Source organism: Pelophylax lessonae (genome assembly GCF_965119305.1).
Source record: "Pelophylax lessonae genome assembly, chromosome: 2".
Classification (NCBI taxonomy): Eukaryota; Metazoa; Chordata; class Amphibia; order Anura; family Ranidae; genus Pelophylax; species Pelophylax lessonae.
In genome coordinates, this window is record NC_138769.1 from 299,100,752 (window position 1) to 299,123,548 (window position 22,797).

The 22,797-nt window shown below is 40.8% G+C and overlaps 1 protein-coding gene across 2 annotated transcripts in view; it reads right to left on the reverse strand.

Moving 5' to 3' along the window:
- Window positions 1-2,832: 2,832 nt before the first annotated feature.
- SPDEF (SAM pointed domain containing ETS transcription factor) overlaps window positions 2,833-22,797 on the reverse strand; it is a 34,554-nt gene continuing 14,589 nt past the window's right edge. The window contains exons 3-6 of one of the 2 annotated variants that reach the window (XM_082246297.1): window positions 13,169-13,366; window positions 11,643-11,690; window positions 6,395-6,547; window positions 2,833-3,781 (exon numbers count right to left, since the gene is read on the reverse strand). In XM_082246297.1, coding sequence (XP_082102423.1) covers window positions 3,603-3,781; window positions 6,395-6,547; window positions 11,643-11,690; window positions 13,169-13,366 — 578 coding nt within the window. In that variant the 3' untranslated portion in view covers window positions 2,833-3,602. The remainder of the gene's footprint in view (window positions 3,782-6,394; window positions 6,548-11,642; window positions 11,691-13,168; window positions 13,367-22,797) is intronic. The other variant, XM_082246296.1, reaches the window with a different exon arrangement.

Consider the following 22,797-nt stretch of genomic DNA (forward strand, 5'->3'; position numbering starts at 1 on the left):
GAACCATTGTGAGGTTCTCACTCTGTTTTTTTGGATTTTTCATTTTACTGTATATTTTGAAGAAAGGGCCCAGGAGAAAAAATGAAGGTTCCCAGACTATACCAAAACTGTAACTAAACCCTTCCAGTGATCATGTTTATTCCTGCAAAGTTGGTTGGTAGGCAGCTCAAGGTTTGTGTTAATTCTACAGAGTTTAAAAGCACATCACAGGTTACATAGATCTGCATATTAACCCACTGCTCCACACCAACCTTACAATAACTTTTAAAAAATCTCATGCTAAAGGATAAAGGGCTGTAAAAAGTTTATATTAATTTATTTTATGTAGTGCCTAATTTTTCTTAACAACGTTGCAAAGTGGTGATTATGGCACAATTCTGTTGCTTTAAAGAACAGCTTGATATCAGCTTAAATTATTCCTCAGCTGTAATGCTATTCATTGTTTATTAGACAAAAAGTCAAGTCTAATAAAAAGCATATAGCTCATGGTAATCCAAAGGAAAAGCAGCACAACGATGGAATCTTCACAGGCAAAATGTTAATTAGCCAACAAGCTTTAGCACATGGTCTTGTTTCCAGGATCCCAGAGCCCTGAGGAAGGGAGCTTGACTCCCGAAAAGAGTTAGCGGTCCAATCTTCAAGGACATGTTCCAGTTCATGTGTGACGGGAATTTGTAACACGATTTTAATATCTTCATGTCTGTGATTATGCATTTTATTAAAATGTTTAAAAACAGTGACCACGGGTAATGCACTAGGTGTTTGCGCCTCCTTTTTCTTTTCTTTTATGTACCCATTTTGGAGTTCCCTGACTGAGGAGAGCAGCACGCCAGTCTTCCTCTTTGGAGTGAGCGCTTGGCTGAATTGTTTGTTTTATTGTACTATATGTATTAACATTAGCTTGCTGTGTGATGACCTTGTTGTAGTTTTAGAGCCCATTCAGACTAGCGCGACTTGTCAGGCGGCTTGTCAGCCTGACAAGTCGCGGTCAGTCGCTCGCCATTGAGTAGTACAGGACCCGTTCTAATAGGAGCGACACAAGTCGCTCCGACTTAGAAAAAGGGTCCTGTACTACTTTGGAGCGACCTGGGAGCGACTTGCATAGACTTCCATTATGTGAAGTCCCTGCAAGTCGCGCCGACCCTGCACCACGACTTCACAGATCGCCCCTCAAAGTCGGATCGCCTCAGTGTGAACCGGCTCTTATGTGATGATATTGTTGCTTTGTTTGGTTAAGTAAGCCATACACAAGAAGATTTCTTTTGCTCAGTGTGAACAAATCTTCCCTGCCAGCTATTGTTTTCTGACAGAATACCCAAACAGTGCTTTCATCTAATTGGATGCAGGTGCTGTTTAACTGGCAATTTTCCACGTGGATCCTGAAACATAAGTCGATTGCGCAACTGATTTTTGCCAAGCCAGGTGAAGCCAACAGGGGCACCGAAGGTTCAGATTTCAGCCAATTAAACATAAATAAGCCAAAGTTAAAGTCATGTGGGGCAGCCTTCAGCCTCAGGTTTTGGGTCAGGGATTAATGATTACTATCTCTGCCTTTGAAACTATAATAGCAATTTAGGCCCAGTTTCACACTGTCACATCCCATGTGTTTCGCACAGGAATCGCATCGCATTCCTGTGCAAATCATATGCGATTCTGTGTGGTGTGATTTGAGCCCACCATTTTGTATGGGTCAAATCGCACTGCATCCGCACGAAAAGGGTGCAGGCAACTTTTTTTTTCCAAGCTGGAGTCAGATCGCATGGGTATTTATACCTATCTGATCTGATTCAGGCAAACGTACTGCATTCTGCAACCTACTTTTGGAGTGTCCTTACCTTGTAAGTGACACCTGCAGCAGATCGCCTTAACACAGTGCAATTGCTTTGCGGTGTGATTCGATGTGGGAAACGCAGCGACTCCTGAGCGTTTCCTGCATCGTATTAGTGTGAACTGGGGCTAAGCCTCTCTATGACAATCCTTTCTGCATGTGCTGTAGATAGAACAAGCCACCACATACAAGGCATTTTATCCAGCAAATATTGCTCACAAAAATACTAACAGCAAGTATTCTGAAATTTTATATACTGGCCTTTTGTTTTATAATTATTAATAAAATGTTTTTTGTCGTATAGAAGAGGGGCCTGATTGGCAAACAGGCTAAGTATACCAATGGGCACAAGGCCACTGATAACGGTGAATGCTGTATTGCACTTTGACATACTGTAAGCTTTAGATGTAATAATTTATATACAGTACATGACCTATAGGCAATTTAGGAAATGCTGCAACCACCACATCTGGCACTTTTTTGTAACAAGTGTAACACCATACAAAGTGGCCACTGAGTGTGCATTTATTGGTTTTACTTTACATATCCAGTATTTATTTCACAGGTGATAGAAATGTATCTGGCAATAATACAGCTACAAATACCACCATACTACTGCGTCTTTGAAATTGCGCTACTTTAGCGCCTCATATCAGTGCGATTTGTACCTCCGATTTCACTGATTTTCACTGCTGCTTGCAACTCCATTTAACAGAAGTCAATGCAAGTTGCAATGAAATCTCAAAAATGTAGTGCAGGAAACATTTTTAAAGTCGCTGTGACTTGAAACGCAATGATTTGAACGGCTCCATTGCTGGCAATAGGGTGCAACTTTTCATGTCATTTTGAACTGTCAAATTGCATGGCAAATCACACTTGTGGGAACCACAACTAAAAAAGATTCTCTAGGAAGCACAAAACATAATTATTTGACCAGTTAAGTACAAATATTATTTAATATGTCACTTGTAGATAAACTGTGGAGGACACAAAGAAGCACTAAAAGAAAGCAAAAAGAAAAATGTGTACAAATATACATTTTTCTATGAATGGTAAAATATATCTATAAAAATCAGTTTATTTGGCAGTATTGTGAGCTAGGTTGAAATGTAAAATAAATGCAAAAAAGTGATCACATGAATAATCCAGCAAAACAGTCTATCAACAAAGAACTGTAAGTTTTACCTAACAGTGATATATACATACAATATATACTCCTGTACTTTTGCACCCATAGTGGCATCATGTGTTCTGAGATTTATTCGGTATATTGTACAATTTATGCGTAATGCTGCTACAATAAATAATTCATCTAACAAAATTACCACTTCATGTAGTACAGATCCAAAGCATACATTCATGTCAAGTTTTGCGCTAATGTATTTGGTTTTGTATTATTTTTATAGTATGCTCACAGTGCTTTGTGGTCATTCTGTCCTACCCTACCCACCTCCTATTGTCCTATAAGGTCACTGAGTCCAGCAGGTCTCACATCAGTGAGTATCTCTAAGAAAGCAGGCAGTGATGATAACTGAGTAAATGGAAAGTGTACTGGATTCTAAGTCTCTTGTGCTGGTTTAAGTCTCTTGAAGCATAACATTCAGCAAATATTGAGTTTTTGCTGATCTAAAAGCCTTGATCGGCTTGCTAGAGAAATTTATTCTGTAATAAATATAAACTCTGAAACAATGGGACTGCTGTATTCCAGTGTGTGGATCATCCAGTGTTTTCCTCTTTCTGTATTTCGTTTTGGATCCATATAAATTGACATCTTCTATAATGGCTGCACAAATTGATAGACAAGGCGCTGTGATACATCTGGCTTGCGGATAATTCCCTTTTTGTAATATTGTCGAATTGAGCGACTCAGTTTATCATAATTCATTGCTGGACGGTTTTTGCGAATTCCCCAGAGGCGTGCAACTTGAGCAGAGTCTTCAATCTTAAATATACCTGTAAAAATAGCACACAATATGGGCAAAGTAGAATAAAAAAGTAACATTGAAAGGTCAATGACACCTAAGCTTAAAATTAAAGAGTTGCTTTGTGTGAGAGAGCCACCAGTAACATTCACAAATGTGTAAGTCTATACAACCTGTACGGAAACAGAAATAATATAAAGCAGATCTTAACCCTATCACTAAAGTCTCATATAATCTTAAAAAAGAGAAATTTGGTATTTTTTTTTTTTTTTAGAATCATACTTACCTAGGTGCATGCAGCATCCGTCCTATGCTGCATCTGTCTTCCACCGGCTCTAACACCCAAGCGATCAAACACAGCTGATCGGTTCTCAGAGCTCCGTGAGCAGAGGGCTGGTGACTGTCAGTCACCGCTGTCTGCTCTGCCCCCCCTGCGCTCACTGGAGTGCTGGGCTGTGAAAGTGCCCGCCCCAGGCTCTCAGCCGCTCGCTAACAGGCTAAGCCAGGCGGCGGTCCAGGGTTCTGGGCTGATCCAGACCACATGATTGTGATATTTCCCCAGCCTGGTCAGCCAACAGCAGGCTTCAGTCCACTGTCTGCTGAAAATGGGTCACATGAGTGCTAAATGAACTGCACTCCTGTGATCGACAGGAGATGTACAGCCAAACAAGCTTTGGCTGTATTTTTCCTTTAATTAAAGCTGAAGTTTAGGTATGAATTTTATAGTTTAGCTGCTTAGAAGAATTTGTCAGCTTGGACCAATGGAGGTATGCATATCCTATACCTAATCTGGGTCCAGTGCTGCCATTTGGAGAAAGCCTTGATATTTTTCCAGTTAATACAAGTTGTTCTCTGATTGGATGAGGTGAAGATTGTGACATCATCACCCCACCTCATCCAATCAGAAAACAACTTCTATTCACTCAAAAAAAAAAAAATACAAGGCCTTATGAAAATGTTGACATGCCAGGTGCTGGATCCGGAAGGCTGCATAAAAATCATGCCTAAACTTCAGTTTTAAACATGTTAATGCAATTTAAAATGTTGTTTTCTGTCTTTTTAAATCTGCAGTTTTCAATATAATAATACCTAGTGATCCTACCATGAAGGTCCTTCTTCTGGCACTTTCTGGTATGGACTGACAAATGTCTCCCAATTATGTCATCCTGTTACATGTGCCACTAAAGGAAACTACTTGTGCAATAAAAAAAAGTAAAAGATAGTACACTTTACAATATATTAGGTTCTCTCTTTGGAAACTGGTAGTTAGTTTGGAGTCTGTATTGGACATTTAGTAGTCCAATGGGCCTGTGTTCTATATCCCCTGTTAAACTGTAACCCTTTTACCTTTCAAAACCTAATTAATCTTTTTACTGTCACCCTCAAACCGAGTTATTTTTAATTCCAGCAAGATTTGCATATGTTAAGTTGTAGTGTAAAACTGGCATTTCCACTGTACTCTAACCACATTATTTTCTATTACAGAGCTCTTTGTTTTGACTTAACTGTGGTAAAATTTGCATTAGCTATCAAGATTTCTGGTCGAGATACCTACCATGAAGAAGCCAGCAGAAAGCCAAGCCACTAATTTCAATTGCACAGTGAATCCTCAATATATTCCTACAGAGAATCCACTTGGTTTCCAGCCTCAGTCCTCAAGTACCCCCAACAGCCTATGTTTTTGGATTTTCCCGTAATAAAATAGCTGTCATAAATACTTAGTGATTGACACTAATTGAAAGCATCTATGCAAGGTAAAGGAAATCCTAAAAACATAACCTGTTGTGCGGTTCTTGAGGACTGATGTTGAGAACCACTGCACTAGAAAATGCAGGACACCAAAATTCTATAGCAATGTCCTACAGGAAAACATTAAACGTTCACAGGCTAGTGACACAAATAGCTTTTGCCACAAAGAGTTCTCACCATGCTATAATCATAATGGGGTTGGGGGAATTTCACCACTGGGGCTCTGCATAGCAGTAAAGACCTTGGGGGACAAGGGTTCAATTCTACTCCACTTCAACTTTGGCAAGAATTGTATTTGAAGATTATTACTTGCTTATAATGAAAACTGTACATGGGTTGCCAAACTGCACTTACTCTACCTGGGCAGTTTAACACACAAACCATTTTTACTAAATGCCCAGAACTCTCAGAATTGCAAACTAGGGTTTTAGAAATGCCAATGCTTTAAAATACCAATATACAGTTTTGTTTTTGTTCTTGAACCACTTAATATAAGATTTCCAGTTTTGTATATTCAAAATGTTGTAGCCCGACTTGCAGATTGCTTGAAAATATGTATTTAAACAAAATGTTGCCATAGTGCTATTGTAAGAAGCATGCTATCTGCATTATAGTCACAGACACTTTAATAAACCAAGTTTTGTACAGACCAACAAACCAAAGAAAGAAGATATTGCTTCATGTTTTTTGAACTATAGGCAGTCTTCAAACTCCTTTCTATATTTCTTAGCTCACTTATCCCTACAGTTCATTCACTAAATTTGCCCTTAAATGTATAGATGTGTCCACAATGGTAATTATATCCCTGCCTGTTGGGACTTCTTGTAAACACTGGTAAAACGAATGTGTGTTAGGCTAATTTCCTTGAAACATCGAAGGCAACAAGATGTCTTACCTTTTTCTTTGTTAAGCCAGCGTATAGAACTTCCATAACTGTGTGGCTTTAGCAAAAGCTCTTTCAGGAATTGCCATAAATGAATGGGCTGCCCAGAGCTGGAGGAATCTACTTCTGTGTCTGGCCAGCATTCACCAACAGGTCCATTTCCGCCTGAGAAGATACAAAAATAAATACACGGTTTCTGGGTTTGCAGAAACAAATTTGTTCAAGAAGTATACACAATACTAGATGTTATTTAGTATAATTAAAAAACAGCAGGTTATTGGGTATTTGAATGTGATAACAGTGTAATAACTGGTAGCTTGGTATTTTAAAGCAGGGATACAGGCAGGGAATTTTTTCAGTGGGAACGCGGGGGAACGCAGTTCCGGCACCTTCAGCACTGAATGTATGTAATGGCAAGGGGTGCTGAGGTGTGATGGAGAGTCTATTAATGCTGGCTGCTGGGGGGGGGCTGTTGTTGCTGGAGGGGATCAATTTTTGCTGGGTGGTCTATTGTTGCTGGGGAGGTCTACTGGTGCTGGTGGTGGATCTACTGTATTGTTGCTTGGGGGTCATTTGTTGCTGGAAGAGATCTATCTACTGTTGAGGGAGGGGGTCTATTGTTGTTAGCTGCTGGAGAGTCTACTGTTGTTGGCTGCTGGGGAATCTTTTGTTGCTGCTGGGGTGGTATTTGGTTGTTGGGGTCCATTGTCGCTGGGGGATGGTCTATTGTTTCTTGGCAAATCTATTGTTGCTGGGGGTCTATTGTTGCTGGCTGTGGGGGATTTATTTTATTACTTTTGTGGCTTTGCAAAGCTTAATTACATTTGTGGCGGCAGCTTCATCATGCAGACTAGTATAGCTAGACTGATATAGGACAAGCTTTTGTTGTGTACCCCCTTCTTCAAGTTCCAAGTAGTTGGACCTTGGAGAAGGGGGTACACCTTAAAAGCTTGTCTTGAAAATTTGGATGTTAGTGCAAATATAAGTATCATGGACAGTACTCAACTGTTTTTTAATGGAATTGCCCTTATATGGCTGCAATCACCTCTAGAATAGTATAGAATTATTAGTACTTGAAAAAAATGCTTCCATCTCATGACCCATGCAATAATTGACATTTAACAAAATGACTGCTTCCATCTTTTAGATGTAATTCTTTACTGAAGTTTCTAGATCCTAAGGTCCAGGCATACTTGATGTGACCTATCATTAAATATTATGTAGAATATGGTATAATTTAGAAAGCTGTTAACTTTTAATATTCAATAGGCTTAATTTTTTTCATTCAGGTGTGATCCATATAGTATTATACCTAATGTATGTAAAATTGAGCATCTATGGAAAGCAAAGGCCTTCTTTTCTAAATATATTTTCTTTGTACAAGTGCTCCATTTGCAGTGGAAACATGTAAAATAGTTCTCTGTTTATCCATCTTGTGGACTTTTCCACAAGCACAAAGCAAGTCAAATGTGCATGAAGACTGTCTCATGGGCTGATGCACTTTTAGTGTAATCAAATCAGTCAGCACTTTTTTAATGCAAAATGATTCTTAGGGGTTTATTTACTAAAGCCAGAGAGTGCAAAATCAGGCTTACTTCTGCATAGAAACCAATCAGCTTCTAACCTCTGCTTGTTCAATTAAGCTTTGGCAATAAAACCTGGCAGCTAATTGGTTTCTATGCAGAAGTGAGCTTAAATTGCACTAAGGGTCCTTTCATAGGGGCTTTCCGATCAGGTCCGCCTGTCAGTTTTTCAGGCGGACCTGATCAGACCCTTCAGTCTCCCCTATGGAGCGCCCCCCGCTGCTATCCAATCCTGACTGCAAAATCCAGACCAATGGTGGTCCTATTTTCCATCTGGCGGATTGCATCTTATAGGATCAAAAGATAACAGCAGATGACAGTGTCCCTCAATAGACACACGAAAGAAAGATATTTGCATGTCTCGGTTCTATAAGCCCCCGTTCACACTGGGGCGACCTGTGAAGCGACCTGGTCGCCTCACAGGTCGCCGTAGGTCGCCTGCCATACAGAAGCTATGGACCCGTTCTAATAGGAGCGACACAAGTCGCTCCAACTTAGAAAAAGGGTCCGGAGCTTCTTTGGGGCGACCCGGAGCGACCTGCATAGACTTCAATGTTATGAAGTCCGTGCCGGCCGCTCCGAGGTCGCGGGGCGAGCAGAGCGCCGCGACCTGTGAGGTCGCCCGGCAAAGTCGGGTCGCTGCAATGTGAACGGGGCCTTACAGATTCAAAAATAAGGGGATTAAATTCCTATTGTAGGATAGTGGATGGAACACCCTTTTATTCCAGGCTGCATTCAACTGTTTCAGGCTAGTTAGCTCTATGTAGTTTGGAATTAATGACTCTATAATATTGTAACATTAGATATAAAAGTAAGATGATAATATTGCAGATATGTTCCTAATTCATCTAAGTGAACAAATGCTCTTAGTTCAGAACCTAAATAAGTCTGCAGACCTGTATTAAATCAGAACTAAAGTCTCCATATCTACCTGTCCAACAGTCATGCACCAGTATCTTCTTCTGCACGCCGGTCTTTGGGCCTCTTCATTGGCTGACAGGGGATGACATCACTCCTGCGCATGTTCAGGAGGCTGTCAACCTGGCACTTGGAGAGCAGCCCAGCACTGTAAGCTGAGCTGCGCATGCTCAGCTCAGTTTACAGTGCCAGAGGAGATGGCAAGCAGGCAGGTAGAGGCATTTTATTGCAGAAGAGACAGTGCCTGTTTTTTACAGGGGACTTCGGTTCCATTTTAACACCTAGGTACTTACCAATCTCTAATAAAAACCCTCCCTCAGGCTCCCCGACAAGATCCTATAGGCTTGTGCCACAAGGCAACTGTCCCTTTGCTAGGGGAAGGGCAAACCATCAAAGAATCCTCATAGGTTTTGGGACACGGAGTGATGAAAATTATTTTTTCTGATATTATGAGCTATGAGCTGCATGCTTATACAACATGGCATGCCCTGGCCTTGTAGAACCACTAAAACAATTATATGGACCCTGCTCACACTGGTCATGCAATGATTGGACTTGTGATTGGGATGCTGCGCCGTTCTTAGACATTCTAACTTTGACCCAATCATCAGAACCAGCTGGCTCATATAATCTATGGCCAATTCAGAGGCAAAAAGCTTTCCTTACACCTAGCAGGGCACCACCGGCAAAGGTGATTGACCAAGGGGAAAGTGTCTGTCCCACCGTGCTACCACTATAAATTAGATAGCAAGAAAATCAACAATGTAATTCATCTGGAGATTTTTTTAAACATAGTGAGTGCTGAATTTACAGCTTGGTCCCGCCAACAGGATAAAAAGATACTGCCTAAACAATACAATTTATCTCTGTTTTCTCCCTTTCTATTTTATAGCAAATAGCCATACTTTTTGTATGCCATTTTATTTCTTGCTTTTTGTAATTACTTTTGTATATATCTCTATGCACTGCCTACCTAGGGATATTACATATAAAAATGACTTTTTAATTAATTTGACCTTTTGTCTTTTTGCCTTTTGTGTGCTAAGCAAAGAATTAATTACTCATATTATTGCATTACCAAGTCCCTGTATGCCCTATTGTAAATTCACTACTAATTTGTGTGAGATTGAATCTTATGGCTGCACCCTCGTGCTCTCTGTAATTGCAGCAGTGGGCTGACAAAAGGAAACGGGCAATCTGATAGCATTAGTGTATTTCTGTGGATGTTATCATATTTGCCAAAGGCAAGAACAGATCTTTTTACCAGCAATAGGAATCCGTGTCTATGCAAATTTCCCTCTAGTGGTGGCTGATGGAAATGCAGGGTATGACAACTTTAGTGCCTGAGTGTGCTAGCTATTTTCACTCACTACATATTCTGGATCAGAGAACTGTGTGTTTTCATAAGAATTTGGCAGCATGCTGGTTGATTGCCCAGAATGTAGGAAGCATGGTGAAACCATGTGCATCATCTCACTTCCCCCATGTTTATGCCCTGGTCTATGATAATTAAAAGGTTTTATCTGTATTATAAAGCAGAGCTTCAAGGTGTACATTTGGCCACCAGGGCTTAAAAGATACATTTTCATGACTCTGCCCACTATCCTGAAATGGGGAATAAATTTTTTTTAGGGGCCTACGATGTAAGTGAAACACGCACATACCTTTTGCTTCAGGAAGGCTCTACTATGTTTCTCACTAATTAAAGATTTTTTGGCTGTACTACTCCTATGGATCACAGGAAAGCAGTTTGTTTTGCACTCCTGTAACCTGTTTCCAGCCAACAACAGGCTAAAGCCTGTTGTCGGCTGATGTCACAGAGCTAGTCCAGGCTCTAAAAAGATCCAGACCATGTACTCGGGATCCAACCAGAAGTCTGGACCTGCACCTGGCTAAGCCTCTCCATGATCCGCCAAAAGTCTGAGCCAGCCCCTCCCACCCCCCCTCCAGTGAGTGCTGAAAGGGGGAGAGCAGAGAGCCAAAGACTGATAGACCCAACTCTCTGCTAAGAGCAGAGGGGTAGAACGGAGCAATCAAGATGTTTGATCGCTCAGTTCTAACTGCAGAGCGTATGGGGGACAGATGCAGCATTGGCTCGATGCTGCATACACCTAGGTGAGTATAAGGGCAAGAATAAGAGTTTTTTTTTTCTTTTTCGCAAAGTGTGTGTGGGGATGGCTTTTTTTTTTCTTTAGCCAACCTTACCATAGCCAGTATGGTTGTTCAATTGCTTAAAATAGAGAGACGGCAAAGCATAGAATCAAGAGACAAATCTTTAGTCCAATCTCTAATCACTTACGTACTGTTTTATACAAGCTAAAGCTAATGAGAAATTAAATCAATTTACATTTTTTTCCCAGAGACACAGATGGTTAGTTCTCTAGACATACATTTTCAGGAATGCGCACCTGTCTGGGCAAATATGATGGTATCACCAGCTCCCTGTTGATTTTTTACTGTATGTAATATTATGGGGAATGCAGCTACACCCCTGTTGTAGCAGGAAAGGTGAGACTCTAAGATGGGTTGTAACAGAACCAAAAAAAATAAATAAAGGAGAGCTCTCACCATCAGTGTCTTCAGTAAGAAATTTAAAATGCTAATAGGTTTATCCCACCAGTTTTTGACCATTCAGTCATCAGTGGTGAACAATATTAGATGAGTTCTCAACCCTCAAGGTTATGGAAAATTACTCAAAACAGTAAGAACTGCTGCTAAATGCTCAATGCAACATTTGTGGTAGACTTTATCTCTCTTACCACAATATCTCATATCACCAGGTCCTGTCTTCTCTTTCATCCAAGCTGCTACAGAGACAAAAGCAACATTAAAGCATAAGTCAGGGCAAAATAACAATAAAAACATATGCAGTATATCTCTACTATACATGTGCATGTCTCTTCCCTCTAAAGATCCTGCAAATACATAAAAAAGTTCTGCCGATCTTACAGAATTGCACTCAGCTCTTAAGTCTGGTTGTAGGCTAACGCTAACAATACACAGTATTTTTGATATCAAACCCTCATTTTTAAGTTCTATCAACAGCTGGTGTAATCACTTATTTAGTGTGATGCTTATTTATCTTGTATTCCTTGATTATGATCCTGTTTAAGCTGGTGCCATGACTGCTGCCCTAGGTTTCCTATTTCAGGGTGTCTTCTTTCTTTTGTGGTATCCTATGGAGCCACCCTTGCATGCAGGAAATGCGTCTCCCTACATTTTGCGTATTAGTAGAAACACACCGCCCCCATATGCTATAAAAGCAAATCACTCCCCTGCTCCTCCCTCCTCCCCACCCCTTCTCCAAGCTAACAAACTGACTTGAGACAGTACTATCTCTTTCCTTTGAAGACCAGAGGTTCAGGGAAGCAGCACTGAGAGAAAGCAGGAGCCAGCAGCATTAAAAAGCGTTGAAAACTGCAAGTACTGAGATAAGAATTTCAACAGTTTACTGGGAAAAATGCTTTAAATGGTACATTTAACCATTAGTCAGTGTTATAAATGGGCTGTAATTAAGGCTTTAAATTGGCTCCCGATCATGTGGCACCGTGACCGCACAGTTCTGAAGTTAATCTAAAAAACACCAATGTCCAGTAGGATATTGGAGAAATGGAGTGGGCTAGGAGGGACTTTACTGGTATCGTACTCTAAAATGTACAAATACATAAATATATAAAATTAACCAAATTTTTATTAAATTGTCTTATTAAAATTGTATTGGTTACATATGTATTTTTTTCTTTTCTTTTTTGTATGTTTGTTATGTAATGTCAATTTTGTAAATTGTCACTTTTTTTTTTTTTAATAAGACAATTTAATAAAAATGTGTTCAATTTTATATATTTATGTATTTGTACATTTTAGAGTACGATACCAGAAAAGTCCCTCCTAGCCCACTCCATTTCTCCAATATCCTACTGGACATTGTTTTTTTTTAGATTATGAAATTTGGGATGTAGGTATCATTTAAATATTGCTGTATTAAAGCACAACCAACTCAAAGTATACAGTTCTGAAGTTATTGGGAGGCGATCCTACCAACTCCCTATCGTCAGTAGTTCACTGCCGTTGACAGCTTGGTCACAGTTCTGGAGGTGCCAATGGAGCCCCCAGGCTCCAACCATGCACCTGCCCTCTGTATTGCTGTCATAAAAAGGTTAATAGACCAAAAGTTAGAAATTAGGAGAAATTTGTTGTTGGCATTTACATGCACTTTAAAATAAGTGAAAAGACTTCTAGCGTCAATCATAAATCTAACATATAGTTTCCAATGTTATTGTTTTACCTGACTTCCATATGTCCAGGTGAGCATACAAGACATCCCCACACAGTGGAGACCTGTCTCGGAAACTATCTTCATTTAGGGCGCACAAGTCTCTTCCAGTCAGATCCTGAAAGCTACGACCTACTTGTGGAAGGCGATACTGATGCTCTGTCCATAGAATCCACTTCTGAACATTACCTGAGGACCATTCCATGGGATCTAATAAAACAAAAATAAGCACTCATTTCAGGACAATAACCTTTTATAACCACCTCATGAGTTATGTTTAAAATAGGATTTCCATTTTATTGCCCGTAGCAAATTACTAAATACACGCGTATTTGCATTTACACATTTATATATATATATATAAAACACAGCTTACAGGCATTGATACATAAATATTTTTTTAACTAGCTTGCTTTAAAATGTGAATAAGCTTATGCAAATTCAAAGCTAAAAATGCAGGGCTGTTTATTTTAAGATCATGATACCCTAAGCATATGAAGGCCTCTTGATCCCTTTAGGAAAAAAGAGCCTTGACTGATGGGGGCCTGCCCAGGAGCTTGGAGTAAACAGGAGGTAAAATGGAAAAAAGAAGATTGGACGGAGTCACGGGTATGGGGTTGGGCCTGAGCTCAGTAAAAGTACCTTTCCCAGGGAATTCTGGGTCTTCTTGAAGAAACGTTACTGGAAGAGCTGCCCACCCTCCCGCCTCTTTTTTCGGATGGTCTGTCACAGCTTCAGCTGTGTTTTTTTTACCTTGCCAGCATTTAAAATTCTTGTAATGGGCTATGCCCTTGGTTGCAAATTGGAGGTAGGCTATCTGCCCAGCACTTATGGTATGGAAAAGCCCCCACCCCCTTTTGGAATTTAATTAGTTAATGTTAAAGAGTGCTCACAGTACAACTGTGACTGCCACTGGTCTAAAGGTTTACATGTTCTGTCTGGTGTTGGAAATGAAATAAAGCTGTGGCCTTGCCCTTTCCAACGTAATGGTTGTAGGTGTGTTTTTCAATACGGGGGGGGGGGGGGGGAGTTGTTTTTATGTTAATGTTGTTTTCCTAGGCCTATGCCTCTCAGCAGTCATGTAAGGTGAAAGTTTCCTTTCATGCTTTTCTGTCCGCAACCATGTTAAATGTTCTGAAAATGTAAATGCTTTGTTGTAAATGCCCTAAAGTCTTATTTAAATGTAGTGATGCAATTGGACTATACAGTCCCAAAATTAAATATTTTATAAGAATAGATGGCAGCAAGTAGTCTGAGATGCTGACAGCCATAATAGCAAACCTGTTGTTTCAACCTTTTTTTAGAAAATAATTCATTCTTACCTTGTTTAGTCTCTTGTAGAGCTAGTAGCACTGCTGCTAGAAGTGTCGGATAAGGTGTCCACTGGTGGGTGCTGTAGTTCCACCTGCTGGCCACTGAGTCCTGCAGTGACACAGAGGCTGATGGGAGGAACCATGGCACCCAGTGGGGACCTTCTATCTGAAACACCTGAAAGTGTCAGAAGACAGCAGGGCTGTTAGCTCTGCAAGAGGGCAAAAAATAGACTCGTGGCCATCAATTACAAATACAAAATGCATTCATGTTTTCTTTTTGCCCCGTCTAGCAATTGCCATTTACTCCGGTTAAATCTACAAAAAGATAATCAGAAAATATTTACAAGGGTGCAAGGATATTTCAGATCTTTCTGAGCTTATCTGGTAACTGTTGTTTCTACCTTTGTTCTGTAGGTAGGTTTATCGGTTTATCTTTTTTAAAGAATAATAGAAAACCTATAAATACTGAATGCATTTAACAACTTTAACAAGATTACCTATAGGCCCCATGCAAACCAGACGTTTTTACTATTTTTCCTTAATGCCTTTCCTCCTGGCAGCAGAGTTTTGGCAGAAAAAATGCTTGACACTTGTAAATAAGTATAACGCGTTTAGACGCGGCAAGCACTTGGGCGTTTATTCATTTAATTGGCCAGAATAATAACTTATTTTACCATCGAAATTAAATAATGCTCAAGCGCTAAAACTGCCTAGCAATAACACAAGTTTACACGCATTTACACACATCAAGCGGTTTTTCTGCCCAAATGCTGCTACTCCTGGAAACAGTGGCTGTGGTTTTTTTTCCTGCCTCTAAGCTCCTCTAATCGCCATGGGTGCATGGACACACAGGCCAACATCCAGGGGCATTTACAGGCAGAAAAAAAAAACACCAGACACCCCTAACAGCCACGTTAAAAAAATATCCGGAGTGCACAAGGCCCTAATCATTTTTCATTACTCATGTTTCTAGCTAATATTGTCCCATAGGGGAGTCACTAGCTTTGGCAACTATGGCAAGTGCTAGGTTTCCTCCTCAGTGCCCTGGGTCAAAAACATACAAACTTTACCACTACATGCCCCTGTCCCTGGACAGCTATGGGTTATGTTATTTGCAGCTATACAGGAAAACCCGCAGAGCAGAACAGAGCTGACGAAACGAAAAAAAGGCTCCTCTTTGGTTTTGATGTGTCACATGACAAAGATGACAAGAAGACTGTGAAGTCTCCCTCTCACTCCACTCTGAATGCTGTTCATCTTATATAATCTGGTAGCATTACTGTGTTACAGTACTCTCCTTGCTTGTCTGCTGTGGCTTGCACAAACTGTAGACAAATGGCGCTTTTCCACTGCATGGAACCGTACCAGTTCGGCACGCTTTTGTGCTTTTCCACTGCGGTACCGCATGGTATAGGGTCGGAACGGTTCGGTACGTTACGGTATAGGTTTGCTTTTCCACTGCATGGAACCGAACGGTACGGTACGGCTCTGAAAAAACAGTACCTACTCGATTGTGGTTCCAACAGGTACCAAACTGGTACCATATCCCACAGTCCTTTGCATGCAGTCACTACTAGCCACTGATTGGTCAGAGAATCACACCCACCCCGTTGTTATCCCACCCACTTAACTTTAGTACTACTTTAGTGGAAAAGCAAACCTATACCGTACCGTACCGAACCGTTCCGACACTATACCATGCGGTACCGCAGTGGAAAAGCAAACCGGGCCAAGCAGGGCCGAGTAGAGCCGAGCCGGTACTAGCCGGTACTTGCAGTGGAAAAGTGCCAAAATTGACAGCTAAGAGAGATATGATGAAGGGCTGAGATTTTTGTTTAGAAGGTAGCTAAATGGATGCTGGACGAGCACTTTTGAATGTTGAACTTTGTGCATGGGGCCATATGTTAGAGATGTCTGAATGTTGCACTTTTTATATGTATTAAGGTGGCCTCAGATGGCTCTCCTCCTCTTCTTGGTGTGCCACCACCGACTTGGGTACAATCTGTCTGCCCATAGATGGATCAAATCTCGGCTGGTCTCTGCTAAACCGCCCGAGTTTTGATCCATCTATGGGCAGGCAGATTTTACCCAAGTCGGTGGTGACACACCAAGGAGAGGAAGAGTCAGGTGTGCCAGCAGGGGACCTGAGCAGAGAAGAATCAGGGCTGCTTTGTTATAACATGTTTGTATACCAGGCTGAAATTACATATTCCTGACCCCTGCACTCTGTTGGTTACAATTTCCTGGCTTTTACACTCTTTACATTACAAATTCCTGACTCCTACTATGTGTGTAAAATTGTACATTACACACTCCTGACAAAGGTGTTTATTGTCTTAACATCTGCTGGTTTCTACATGTTTCCTGATGTTTAGGGGACCCATGCAAGCCAGACCAATGTAACTATGCAATACCATTCATCCCTAAACGTAAAGTATATGTATATATTTATTGAATGAAAACAATGGCTAACCTGTGTGCGCACACACTGATCTGAGCTAAAACGCATAGGTGTACATGAGCTTCTGGTTGCCCTTAAAAAGAACCTGAGCATTGTCCATGCAGAGCAAAGTAACAGGTTCACTTTATTTGTTTCCCCCCAGCAGTATCACCCTTCCTTTGCTCCCTACCACTCCTTTTTGCTGCTGGTAGCTGGCATAGCTTTTTGTGTGAACTATGTGTCACTGAATAGGCATGTGACAACACTGGTGATTGGTGAACCATTTCAGGAAGAACTAGGTATTTACCAAACAGAGCGGCAGAGATGTATAGAAATTGTGACTATGCGTTGCTGAGAAGGGGCAGGCATTGAAACAATCTGTTTTGCCCTCTATGGAAGCAGGTTGATTAAGACCACATAAATGCATAAATACTGTACAACCTTTATTTACAGCATAAGTGATCACAACCGTATGACTCTAAAAACTGCACTATAGATAGCATGACCTTTGGTAGTAGTTTTAAACAATTTTGTTCAAGAAGATGCCTTTAAACAGCTTCATAATTGAACGATCTTTGTAAATTTTCCTAAGGCATTTTTCTTCGTCCTTGTGAGGCCTCTGACAACCTTTTTTCCTTTTCTAAAATAGACCTAGCTTCCCAACTGCAAATATTGCACAAAGGAAATCCCCCCAAAAGGGCTATATAAGCTCTATGTTGCAGTTGATATGTTGAATTACATGCTGATCTCTTTGATCCCTCAGTTCCATGATAAATCTTACAGATTTCTCAGTTCTGTCAAACTCAGTTTTGCAGTCTAAGTCCTACGAGGTTTGAATGTAAATTTTTTTTTTTTTTAATTGCATAACTAAGTGCGTTGATTGTATGGTCTGAAAATGTCAAACCTAAAAACCATAAAACTGTTAAAAATGCTCTTAATTGTGTTAACACCTAGATCTCATAGGCTTTCCCTGGTATTAAAAAATGTTCAGGTGCAAAATACCAATACAGTGCAAATAAATATATATGTTGATAGAAGTGCAATAGTGCTATAAAATGTCCATATATTGTGCAAAAGGTGCTTGATGATGAAAAAGTGCTGGAGTGCTTCAAAAAAGTGCTGGGGTGCTTTAAAACAATCAAGCGGTGCGGGGTGCTTCACTTCCCTCCTTAATCCCCACTCGCCAGAAACAATGGACCCTCAGCTGTTTCAGCCTGGGGGTCAAACAGGCTAGAAACTGGTGAAATGAAACGTAGATCCACCTGCTTGATGCTGCCACTCTCCTTACAATGGGCCTTTGGGGCTGTTTGAATGGACCTCACTAATTAAAGGAGGTCTATATGCACTTTGCAGTGTTATAAGTGGCACCGCTCCCACTGGCCGTACATTCCAAATCTGTGGCTCTCAGCAGCTCTCAGTGTGGTGTCAATCATATAAGAGGCAAGAGGAATGAACCATAGTGCAAATCGCTAATAAAAAGCATTTATTTCCATATAAAAATGGAGGTCCATTCAAGCAGCCCCAAAGACCCGTTGTAAGGAGAGTGGCAGCATCAAGCAGGTGGATCTACGCTTCATCTTACCAGTTTCTAGCCTGTTTAACCCCCAGACTGAAACAGCTGAGGGTCCATTGTTTCTGGTGGCACTTATATGAACATATATATTTTTTTGCACTGTATTGGTATTTTGCACCTGAACATTTTTTATACGATTGTCAATTTTATTAGTGCAAGGGCTGTTTTAATGCTAGTTATCTATTTCTGAGTTTTATACTTGGTGAACAGCAGCCACACATTTTATCACTTTCTTTTTATTTAATACTTATACCTAGCGCAGGTTTTAATAATATTTATATCCATTGTTTCCCTGGTATTAATTAATCACTTAGTTGAAATTTTCTGCAATTATTATTTATAAATTAAGAATTGTTAACAATGTACCAGTGCAATATTGTTATTATTATGATTATTATTGATATTCACGATAACAGTAACTAATGATATTCTGTGATATACAGAAATTGGATATAAAATGTAAGTATTTATTAGAGGCATGTAAATGGGCATTGTTGTCAAGTGTTAACTTTGTGTTTAAATTCATGCATTTGAATATAAAATGCAGCAAAAGGCTGCATTTGATCTTCAATGTAAACACATCTTATTAGGAAACTGGGGGATGGCACACTGGCTTAGTGGTTAGCACTAGGATTGTCAGTTTGAGGTTAATTGCCTTCTGTCCATATTGGCCCTAGTATGTATATGTATGAATGTGAGTTAGGAACCTTAAATTACATAGTTACATAGTTAGTCTGGTTGAAAAAGTCCAATTAGTTAAACTAATGGAAGGGGGAAAAAAAAATAAAATATATATATATATATATATATATATGTATATATATATAAAATCCTATATGTGTGTGTGTGTATGTGTGTGTATGTATGTATATATATATATATATATATATACACAATCCTGTACCCACAGTTGATCCAGAGGAAGGCAAAAATAAACCCAATAAAGCTTCCAGCTGGGGAAAAACTCCTTCTTGATCCCCCAAGAGGCAAGCAGATATTCCCTAGATCAACTTTGCCTATAACTTTTAGTATCCAAGTATATTATGTGTATCTAGGAAAGAATCCAGGCCTTTGTTAAAACAATCTACTGAGCTGGCCAGAACCAACTTTTGGGGGAGTCTATTCCACATTTTCACAGCTCCTACTGTGAAGAAGCCTATCCATATTTGGAGATTAAATCTCTTTTCCTCCAGACGTAAAAAGTGCCCCCTTGCCCTCTGTGATGACCTTAACCACTTAAGCCCCGGAAGATTTTACCCCCTTCCTGACTAGGCCCTATTTTGCGATTCGGCACTGTGTGACTTTAACGGACAATTGCACGGCCGTGGGATGCTGTACCCAAATGATATTTACGTCCTTTTTTTCCCACGAACAGAGCTTTCTTTTGGTGGTATTTGATCACCTGTGCGATTTTTACTTTTTGCGCTATAAACAAAAAAAGAGCGACAATTTTGAAAAAATAACAATATTTTTCACATTTTTTTATATGAAATTCACCCCCCAAAAAATGTAAAAATCAAAAATTTTTAACATTTTAGGCCAATTTGTTTTCTGCTACATATGCTTGGTAAAAAAAATCGTAATGAGCATATTTTGATTGGTTTGCGCAAAAGTTATTGCGTTTACTAACTAAGGGAAAGATTTCTGTCATTTTTGGTGTTTTTTTTTTTTAACGAGTAATAGCGGCGATCTGTGATTTTTTTTTTGCAGGACTGCGACATTGCGGTGGACAGAACGGACCCTTGACTGACATTTTTGACACTTTTGGGGGTACCAGTGACATTACTACAGTAATCAGTGCTATACATATGCACTGTTACTGTAAAAATGACACTGGCAAAGAAGGGGTTGACTTTATTGGTAATGCAGGGGTTAAGTGTGTCCCTAGGGGTAAAGGGGTGTGGCTAGTGATGTAACCACAGACACATACGATCCTACATAGCAGGATTGTTTGATCTCTGCAGTTAGATCAGGGAGAATGACAGGCAGCTTTGTTTACATCAGCCGCCTGCCTTTCTCCCTCTGCAGCGGACGACCGTGAGTGACTGGCGGACATTGGGTCCGCCGGTCACAGGTGCGGACATGTTAGGGAATGAGCGGGGGCGGGAGCGCGCCTCCAGCGGTGCACGCTCGCCCCCTAGAGACTCTCAGGCGAGTGACGTAGTACTACATCACTTTGCCTGTAGGGGGCTGACCGCCGCAGTAAATAGTCATGCGGCGGTCGGCAAGTGGTTAAAGTGAATAACTCTACACCAAGTTCACTTTATGGGCCACTTATGTATTTATACATGTTGATCATATCGCCCCTAATCTTCTCTTCTCAAGAGAGAATAAATTCAGTTCCTCTAATATTTCCTCATAGCTGAGCTCCTTCTTATCAGCCTGGTTGCACTTCTCTGCACTTTCTCTAGTTCCCCGATATCCTTTTCATGAACTAATGCCCAAAACTGAACTGCATATTCCAGGTGAGGTCTTACTAATGATTTGTACAGGGGCAAAATTAAATCTCTTTTTGGAGTCTATACCTCTCCTAACACAAGAAAGGATTTGGCTCGCCTTGGAAACCGCAGCTTGGCATTGCATGCTAATATTAAGCTTATGATCTACCAGAACACCCAGATCCTTATCCACCACTGATTCCCCCAGCTGTTCTCCTCCTATTATGTAAGATGCCTGCATGTTTCTAACCCCCAAGTGCAGAACTTTACATTTTCAACCTTTACCCTCATATGCCACACAGATTTTAAGCTCTTGAGGGCAGGGACTAATATGAATATACAGTATACAATACATACAAAAAAGTTTAAAGTGCTTTATAAATTGTTGTTGCTAAATAACTAATTATAATAATAATAGGATCTGCAAGAAATGAAAAGCGGTTCAAATATAACCCCAGAAAAGTTCACCAACACTCCACCATTTAAAGTGGAACTGAACTGTTTGTCCTAGAAAAAAATATAAATTGTTAATTGTATCTGAAAAGTACACTTAAAAATGTACACATTCTTGGGAATTCCTTCTAAGTGCATTATCTGGTATTTGTGGGTGCTTAGGACCTGTGCCTGAAGCCTCAAAGCCTCATCGTCAGCTTTTGTTAATTTGTGAAAAACCTTTATCTCAAAGAGAGGAAAAACTGTTGCAGTGACTGCTTAAATTAATTTGGTCGTCAAGTCCATATAAATCTGTTGGTACATCTAATACTAACCCAGTCCACAGACTGACGATTCTGCTGTCCACAGGTGTCTCCGTTGTTCCTCCATCCAGAGTGGAGAAACCTAAGGCCTCTTTCACACAGTTGGCTGGAGCTCAGTCATGGTTTTACTGCCCCCCAGCCACCCACTTAAAATAAAAAATACAGCCAGAGGAGGCTGTTCACTTGTCACGGTTGCAATGCTGCTTTCTGTCACAATCACAAGAAATTTAATGCGGAATACCGAGTTGATAGGCAATACAACCTGTCGAATTTGGCCATTCAAGTCAATGGACACTGCAACCATTAGTGAAATGTTTGACTCCCAGTTACAGTGCATTAGCTCCATTCAGTGCCATCTTAAGAGCATTAAAGGGCCCTGGGCAATGCAGTGCACTGGGGCCCTGCCTACACAATCACCAATGAGAATAAAAATGCTAATTTTTTAAGGCGATATTTAGTGGCACAGCAGTGCCAGGCTAATGATAGCTTCCAAGTTGCGCGGCTGGGTCTGGTGAACACACACACGGACGGGAGTCTGACTCAACTGTCCTGTGTGTGCCTGTTCCCGTGGAGGCAGACAGGCATTCCTGCAGTTGTGGGCTTCCCCTCCACAGTCCAAGTGGCCTGACAGCAGTGCAGGGCTGACAGGCGCTTGCCACCTGCTAAGTTCGGCGGCGGAATGCACACAGGAATCGGGACTAATGCTTGGCTGGGGCTGGGTCACTGGGCAGGTTGGGCCCCCTGGGCAAGTGGGGTCCCGGACAACTGCCCAGCATGTCCATTCGGTAAGATGGCCCTGGCTCCATTATAAATTGCTGTTTGGAAAAAAAAAAAGACATTCGAGTGATAGTAGGATTGCCTCCTAAATGCCTGTCAGTGGCTGCTAGCCTAAAGCCTAATACACACCACTATTTTTTTTTTTGTTCAACCCAGCAGGTTGAATGAAATCACAACTGACAGCTCAGGTTGGAGCTGCTGTACTAACAATCCCATGTTAGTGCAGCGTTCTCCCCTGCTGTGCTATTGCGTTCTGACAAGGGGGCGGCCCCCCCGGCCAGAACACTCCAGTCAGCGCTCTCAGGCATTGGCTGAGAATGCAGATCAGGAGACGGTCAGCAGACC